Source organism: Pecten maximus, chromosome 3, assembly GCF_902652985.1.
Source record: "Pecten maximus chromosome 3, xPecMax1.1, whole genome shotgun sequence".
Classification (NCBI taxonomy): Eukaryota; Metazoa; Mollusca; class Bivalvia; order Pectinida; family Pectinidae; genus Pecten; species Pecten maximus.
Genome location: NC_047017.1, coordinates 14,665,723 through 14,674,849, shown reverse-complemented (window position 1 = coordinate 14,674,849; position 9,127 = coordinate 14,665,723). Strand labels below are relative to the sequence as shown.

Below are 9,127 nucleotides of genomic sequence, written 5' to 3'. Positions count from 1 at the left end.
ACAACACGGAAACTTACTGTTACAAAACTGATTGCCCAGGCAGACATAGGAAGACCAATGTGTCATAAGGGGAAATCACAGTATTTAAATAGGATATTTTTATAGGATGTTACACATACTTTTTAAAGATATTGATCAGTTTAATGCAATAAATTAAAGTTAACACCGACAGCACAGGCATTTTTTCTTGTAAAATAATCATGTAAACACATTATACATGTATTCTTACTAAACTATTTCACGTAGTATAATTAATTATAATGAAGATATTCATTGATATCAATTAAACTACATTACTGACACGTCAATGGAAGCCCCGCATAACCCGAGTGTTAATTGACACTGAATTTTAATCAATAGCTTCCTATACCTGTTATTGTCCAAATATTACAACATGATGCTGAACAATAGTGATCTATTCTAATGCATCTCCAATATACTCTGTCCCTTGTCTTGTTTATAAAGAAATGTATAATAGTGTTTTAAGGAGATAAATGCTTCTTCAGTTTATATTTAGTGAGAATTGATAGACTTTAAATAGACGTTTACACTCATCGCTAATATAACAAGTACCGGTATGTAACTTCAAATGTGGACACTTTCTTTGTAAATCAAAAACGGGCGGCACGAGCGGCCGATTTTTCCCATTGAAAATACTAAAATATAAAATGTGAAATTCATTTTATACAATAAGGAGAGGAAGTGCTTTTTTTTTTTTTTTTTTGCTTTAGAACCATTTTAACTAAACGTGGATATCAAATATATCAGTATTTGAGACTGCATGTGTTTTAGACTACATGTGTATTATACTACATATATTTTATATCATATGTGTTTAAGGCTACATGTGTATTAAACTATATATGTTTTAGACTACATATGTTTTAGACTACATGTGTTTTAGACTACATGTACTTTAGAATACATCCGTTTTAGACTACATGTGTTTTAGACTACATGTGTTTTAGACTACATGTGTTTTAGACTACATATGTTTTAGACTACATTTGTTTTATATTACATGTGTATTATACTACATGTGTTTTAGGCTACATGTGTATTAAACTATATGTGTTTTAAAATACATGTGTTGAAGTCTACATATGTTTTAGACTACATGTGTTTTAGACTACATGTCTTTTAGACTACATGTGTTTTAGACTACATATGTTTTAGACTACATGTACTTTAGAATACATCCGTTTTAGACTACATTTGTTTTATATTACATGTGTATTAGACTACATATATTTTATATCATATTTGTTAAGACTAACTGTGTTTTAGACTGCATGTGTTGTAAGCTACATGTTTTTAAGACTACATGCGTATTTGTATGTGTATTTTATATAATATGTGTATTTGACTACATGTGTTTAAGACTACATGTGTTGTAGGCTACATGTACTTTAGGCTACATGTACTTTAGACTACATGTGTTTAACATAACATGCGTATGTGTATGTGTATGTGTATGTGTATTTTATATCATATGTGTATTTGACTACATGTGTTTAAGACTACATGTGTTTTAGTCAACATGTATTTAAGGGTACATGTGTTTTAGACTACATGTGTTTTAGACTTCATGTGTTTTAGACTTACATGTGTTTTAGTCAACATGTATTTAAGGCTACATGTCTTTTAGACTACATGTGTTTTAGACTTCATGTGTTTTAGACTTACATGTGTTTAGACTACATTTTCTTCTATACAATAACAGTGTCTGAGTAAACCATTATTTTGACATATCTTGCTTTGAGATTTACTGTACATTATTAAAATTTGTAATATCTTGTAAGATATTCGACACTAATAAACACGTTGATTGATTGATTGATTGATTGATTGATTGATTGATTTTGTCTGATAGTAACTAAGGTATGACCAAGTCTGACAAAGTTGTAAACATACAGATATCGGCCAGACTGGAAAGGTATTCACTCAGCGGGTTGGCTGGACTGGAAAGGTATTCAATAAGAGGGTTGGCTAGACTTTATCACAATGTTTCAAGTTTGATTGAATCTAAAACATCAAGTGATTGTTGGCCTTTTTATGCAATGACAGATATTTAAGCAGTGAAAATAAATAAACCTTGAAATGTTGTAGGCTAACACGGCCTTGGTTCGTGGTTATATCGACGAGGCAGAGACAGCACTAAATATATATTATATAATACCAACGGAAATGTATCCGACGTTTTTTATGTTCAAACAACAATTATGCATTCGTATATAATTTTTACTTGAGTCACCCTGCAGAAGGCAGAGAAGAGGTAGGCAGCCCATAGAAAAACAGTTTAACGCCTGGTTTATAACTATTGGCTCACTACAACTACAACTCAGTAGATATCGCTATGTCAATAGAAGAGCTGAAGTTTGATTGGAGGTAATAGAAAAGGTTGTAAAATTCGGGTATCAGCGGATCTGACCGGCTCTTTAATTCAATATATGATGTTTACTTACGAGCGTTATTTTGCAGTGCAATAGATAATACATGGTTGGTATCTTACAATATAAGGGTTATTTTTGCGAGGGTTAAGAAAAACGATATGGCGATCCCATTTAATTCACGATATGTTTAAAACAACGATCAACAAAACGATTTAGAATTCGCAGACATCAGACACAAACGTGTGCCAGGCTTTGACAACAGCTCGAGCACTGTGACGTAGGCCTAACGTTACTATGACAACTTGTAAGCCCGGCCACATCTGAAAGTCATTGATATATCTACATAAAATACAACAACGGATTGTTATTTTGGCTTGTGTTTAAATGTTCAAATTATTTATGTGGAGTGTTGCGCCATAAAACATTGAATTAATAATCCATATCTTTGAATATGCTCTTTGTTGTGTTTCTGAGATGGAGCTGCAGTTTACTATAGCTTGTACATGTTTATGTCCGCTAATCTGCATGATGTCTGTTGGTGGAACATTGGCATCGCGAAGTTTTTAAGCAAGGTGCTTTCTAGCACTGTAATATTATAATTGTTAGAATTCGGTATTTACTTACATCATGCACTTTTTTGCTAAACAAAACAAGCAGATTCAGTTTTGGCGATTACGACAGAGCAGTTACAAATTCAGGTCAAAGTTGATGGTCAAGTTGAAAGTAGTCCCGTCAGATGTGGAACAAATTAACGTGAATCGTATTGACGTATAAAGCATACGTTTATCCGTCAGTAGTTATCGGTAACTTAAAGTGTACCCTGAACGAAAAACGATAATCAAATATGTTATTCTTTGTAACCACCAAAGAAGAATGTCGCAAACCGCATCAAAAACGGTTGGCCGAGTGCCGAGATATCGCACATCGAAGTACGCGATTTGCACCTGTCGGTCGACTGCTAATCAGCGTATCGGTCAGTCACGCTGATTTGGAACTCTTCAGTCCATGACGTCACAGGTTGAACGGACTGACTGTTATGGCACCCGATACGACTGAGGTTATACGTTTCAAGCGGTATTGTGTTAGTGGGGTTAGCCGCTAGGAAGCGTAACACGGGATACCGTGTATACCGTGCGGTATTGGTGTTAACACTTCAAGCAGAACACGGGATGGATACTGGGATGTTGAACTCTTCAATGCAAAGAGGTAGGTTATAAACTAGGCCCGTGCGCGCCATTCATTTATGATTCAGCGTTGTGTACGCCATTGTGGTTTTTGACCACATGTATTTATATAATAGAGGACAGACCGCTCCACGCCAACGGTATCTGAAAAAGAGGCAGATAAGTCCCGATAACATGACCAGGTAAGGATAAAGGAATAATCTTCATCTATTCATAGCACTTGACTCTGCCCAACAGATAAATCCATCGCATGGGCCTAGGCCTAAATTCTATGACTTTAAAGCTTCAACGTTATATAATGTGACGTCCGCATTCTGAATATATAATACAGTATCTAATAAAAAAATCTGCCGGAAAGTGTAATATGATATGACTTGAGTTTAGGCCTAGATACGTTGTTGGTCCTGTCCTGAGGCAAGTGCTTGTGATCTGCTTTATTATCACCAATAATGATCATTGCTATTACGATAAGTCGATATATCAACTTACCACAATGTACCAGTATACAAATAAGTTGCACGGCATTTGCTTTAGGGATGACTGCGTCTTGGCCATGAGCAGGCTATATAATAATGATGTTGCATTTTGCCTATTATTGCCCAGTTTGAAACTAAGATATTATTGCCAAGTTTGTAAGAATCAAAAATAGATGCAATTAAGACGACAGTGCAGAGGAAGATTGGGGTACTGGATGAAACCCACAAACCCATTGCAATTATAATACTGGTAACTCTTTCACACTGGACTGAGAGAGTAATTTTTACTTTCGGTTTACTTCAAAAGTAAATAGTCCCAGTCCTTACACTAATCAATAATGAATGGATATATTGAATAAGCGATGATCTCTATGTTTCAGATTTGAAAAATGCGACGAAGATTTGCACGAAAGGGGCCAAAATATAAAAGGTTTGTGTATGATAGCTCTGGAAGACGAGTGGAGTATTTCCGATATCAGGGGTCTTCTTGCAATACAAGTACAAAAAATGAAGGAAGATGTAGTGATGTGCCACTTGTTGTTCCGGACAACAATCAAGTTGATGACTTAGGAAATGGTATGATATTATTACTTTTTATGATATATAACATATATATATCATAGTGTTGGGAATCGGTTGAATTTTTGTGATCGATCATCACTTGTGTGTAACCGATCGATGATCGATTAAAATCGATTAATTTCCAAATGTATATTTTGTATTCATGTCTCAATATTTTGTGAAATGCTTTCAACAACAATTTCAGTAACTAATAACTGTTATACCTATATAGCTACATGTATACTATCTTCCTGTGTGTTCATTTGTTTATTACACAGATAAAAATGAACCAAAATTGTTTTTTTTAATAATTTTATCCAACACATAAAAAACAACAACAAAAGGATTGTTCATTGGAGTATTTAGCTCATTGGAAGTTTTTGCACGGGCTGTAAAATGCTTTAATCCATCCGTTATCGAAAGTCTAATATACTTTGAAAACAAAAGTAGAACTGTGACTTACCATTGAAGGAATACGACTTTCTGCACATTTTATAAATAGTTTTTGTCATATTTAAGGTATCCGTACTTAACAGACCTAATGCTTCTTGTTTTCATTAAAAACCAAAATGTTTCCATAAAATAGACCCTGTGCGTTTACCGGGAAGAAGGTCGTATACATTGACGTTGCTTTTATAGCTAGTCGCTTATGTTCTCACAAACAAAATCTTAGTCATCGGTACGTTTGCATTCCTCCTAGTATTACAACACTGTACCAGTTATTGCGACGCTTGATTTTGTATGATACAAGCATAACCATTTCCCGCAGGCGACTGTTGTAGGCCTAGACATTGTCAAGCTGAACTTGCGGATGTTTATCTGAAATCGGCGAATATATTTTCATAAAACCTGAAGTAGGGCACTTCCGACGAAACTCGATTACTTATTTCTTACTCGATTAATTGATCAAACGTCTCAAACAAGTGATACTCGACGAACTCGATTAATCGGAACACCACTAATATATCATGATTTTAGGTTTTGCAGATGCTGCAAATTAAATAACTCAGAAGAAAAGATATTGGATAGTGATGTACTGAGGATGTTGAGCCTCATCCCATCAAAACAATTTTTTGCTCCCCGAAAAATCTGTTACCACTTTGTCAGGACATAACTCTGAAACCATTCATGATCATTTTATCAAATTTCATATACATGATAAGCCCATCAAGGCATAGAGTGGAGTGCGCAAGAACCATAACTCTCTCTTCTTTCTTTACAGAATAATTGCCCTTTTTCAAAAATCATTTTCCCTTGTCTGTAGCATAACTCAAACCATTCATGAGAATTTTATCAAACTTTCATATACATGATAAGCACAACAAGGCGGAGTGCAGTGCATAAGAACCATAACTCTCCCTTCTATTTTACAGCATTTTTTCCCTTTGGAAAAAAAAAAAATCCACTGTCTTGGGCGAAGCTCTCAAACAGTTCATGATAATTTCATCCAACATGAAGCATAAGCATTTATCAGTTCCTTTGATAGTCTTAATTAGGTTTTACAGGTTCTAATTGGTAAAAATTGTCATACCTACGTAAAGTGCATACCGTAGTTAAAGACCCCATGTTTCAATATAACCAATTGCACTCAATTGAGACATTAAGTTTTGTTTTAGAGTTACAGAATTGAAATATGGCTACATGACAGAAAGCCTGAATTTTCATGGAAATTTAAATTCAAATTCAGTCGTTTTAATAATCGGTTAACTTCATTAGCAAGGGTATCCAGTTTGAAACAACAATCAATTCTGGATTTCTATCCGATGCTACATCACTAGGGATTGAGTCGAGGTCTTGGCTTCACGCAACAGCTAATATAAGGTCATTTGTGAATGACAATCTTTGCCAGAAAAAGGGGCGAAACTTCTGAAGTTCACAGTTCAGCTTAGTAATAACAGATTATTTCAACTCCAATTTATTTTGGCCCCACTTTGATGCTTGTGTCGTAAGGTTTTCTTGTTTGCTTCTGTAAAACAGGTCTTTTTCAGACATTAATATTATCTGCATGCCAAATAATGGTTAACAGAGTGCAGGTCTCTTCCCCCTTAGCCATTTCCCTCCGAATTGGCATACTAAAAGATGACTGTCAACTTTAACCCAAGTATATTCATAACTGTTCACATAAATGACTTAATTGTATCTTGATATGGTTTTGATATAAGCATTCATGTTATACATCTTGTTTTCTTTTTTCTTTTATAGTTGCATCTGGCAGCAATAGAAAGTATAGCCAGAAGAGGAAGCAGCTATCGGATTCCTGGAAAGCTGTACGAGAGAAGCTGCTGGCTGTACGTACTGAAGAGCTATCACCTTCAACATTCTATTGTTGTCGGTGTGGTCAGCAGACTGATGAAATTATAAGGTGTAAGGACTGCAGTCATTTGGCATATTATTGCCAACCATGTTGCGACGAAATCCATGCTACAGTCCTTTTCCATGCACCAAGTATTTGGAAGGTACATAGTTCACAGTTCACAGTTACAAAAGTCATAAAATGTTAGGGCTGTTCCAGTTTTTAGGTCATCTTTGTTCCATCCATTATCTTATGTCTTCTGCAGTGCGTAAGACTTTTTATTTTGAAGCACTACTACTCCTTAACCAATGGGTGGTTAACTACCAAATTTGGTTTGAAACATCATTTAGGAAGGGTGATCATATTTTATATAAATGAGGCTGGTCCGACCCCTAGAGACAGAGGGGCGGGCCCAAAAAGGGGAATTTTGCTAAAATTTAGCTTTAAAATCCTATATACTCCTTCTTAACCTTTTGGTGGATTTCATCCAAATTTGTTGTGAAATATAGAGAGAGGGCAATCATAAGTAGCCTAATTGCTGTACTGCTGTAAGTGTTTTTCTCTCACCCCTCCCGGTATCATACTGGTCTGTCCAGGTAAATACACCTATGCTTGCTGTGTGTGTATTACCTCGCTTCCGGTGTAGGATAGCCACACGCGCGCAATGATACAAAAGTAGGTCGCCGAACCGAAAGTAGATCTATCTATTAAACATTTCAACAATACATTGAATTAAGATATGTAATCAGATAATAATTTTTTTTATTTATGATATAAATTATGTAAAAAAACACGTTCTTTTATTGTTTTTTATTAATAAAATATGGAACTATATTTTCACGCGAAAGGACACACTAGCTTGGCCGACATCAAGTAATTTGGCTTCGCTTGCAATGACAAGGCTGCTGAAACAACGTTAGACTGTGGAAATGAATGATTTCCTTCGTTTTTAGAACAGCAAACGATGTTTGCATAAATGGGGTATGGTAAATCGATTGGCGCTGTTCTTTTTTTATTATATGCAGTAGAAAAAAAGTTTGGATTGAGAAAAAATGGCGTCTATCTGAGAAAGCTATCGACAGATAGTGCCTATTTTTGCATATTTTAGGTTGGGGAATGAGAGAAATGTAACAATCATATGTGGTTCATGTAGGATAGGGATATTTCACCCTCTCGGGTCACAAAATGTGGTAAAACCCTCGGAGGAGCCTCAGGTTTTACCACATTTTGTGACCCAGAGGGTGGAATATCCCTATCCTACATGAACCACATATGATAGAGTCTTATAGTCAGATGACCATTAAGGCCAATTGGCCTCTACTTCTTGTTACATTTTGTTGAAGGGGAAGACGTACCTTAAACATTTAAAATTGGTCTAACAGTATTTTTCATGAACGTTTCATGTTCACACATTCATGTAAACCTTTACAACAAAATTTTCTGAACATAGAAGCACTAATACTTCAACTTTCTCAATATGCATGATCAACTCGTACCTGACCACATACTACCAGATTTCTGATGGATCATTCAAGTTCAATGTGGCCTCTTGGATTTTTGCCAATGTTTTTATCTTGAATTCTTGAAGGTTACTGTAAGAACAGACTTTTCTGAAAATATATGTGGAAGCATATGGGTCACTCATATAGGTTAATTTTTTGTTACATCAGATTCATTAAATTGTTCATTGCTCATTGCATCACATTCTATTTAATTATATTGTCCTTTCATGAATGTTGGATATGATAATGTTGCAACAATAATCTGTGGGATGATATATCGCTTTGTAAATTGTACAGTTTGGTTCTCAGTATTTCTTTCTTGCATCATGGTAGGCCAAGGATATCCTGATCAGGCCATTTCTGGTTTTCTGTGCGGTAATTAATATCACCCAAAACAAGCATGGCAGCAGATTCTTTTTTTAACACTTTCACCAAGTGACTGTTTAGAATTGAAAGAATTGAAATTCATTTAAATCAAATATTTGGAAATGTTTTGGATTCCGTGTAACAGGGAAAAAAATGGTGTTTATATATTTTATTGATTATTTGCAAAATAAATGTACCATGGTCCCAGTGTGTGCCAAACTACGTCGGACCGACGGACATATCCAGTAAAACTGTCGTCGGTCCGATTTGGTAATAAGTATCGCCAGACCAAATGTCCGGTCCGGAATTCATACAGGCTGTTTATTATAGTTTCTATCATAACTTCCGGGTG

At 35.3% G+C, this 9,127-nt stretch overlaps 1 protein-coding gene across 2 annotated transcripts; it reads left to right on the top strand.

The window, feature by feature from the left end:
- The first annotated feature begins 3,438 nt into the window (after nucleotides 1–3,438).
- On the top strand, nucleotides 3,439–7,556 carry LOC117323311. Of its 2 annotated transcripts, XR_004531703.1 has the most exons (3): nucleotides 3,439–3,599; nucleotides 4,434–4,629; nucleotides 6,817–7,556. XR_004531703.1 is itself a non-coding variant. In XM_033878450.1 (2 exons), the coding sequence occupies exons 1-2, from the start codon at nucleotides 4,443–4,445 to the stop codon at nucleotides 7,113–7,115; spliced, it is 486 nt and encodes a 161-aa protein (XP_033734341.1). In that variant the 5' UTR covers nucleotides 3,439–4,442; the 3' UTR covers nucleotides 7,116–7,556. The 2 variants fall into 2 exon arrangements, 1 of the variants encoding a protein (XP_033734341.1); XM_033878450.1 differs by having other exon boundaries at nucleotides 3,439–4,629.
- The last annotated feature ends 1,571 nt before the right edge of the window (nucleotides 7,557–9,127 follow it).

Coding starts and splice junctions, on each gene's coding strand:
- LOC117323311 (XM_033878450.1), top strand. CDS start 4,443: ATGCGACGAAGATTTGCACGAAAGGGGCCAAAATATAAAAGGTTTGTG. Junction 4,630..6,816: donor AGTTGATGACTTAGGAAATG/GTATGATATTAT, acceptor TTTCTTTTATAG/TTGCATCTGGCAGCAATAGA.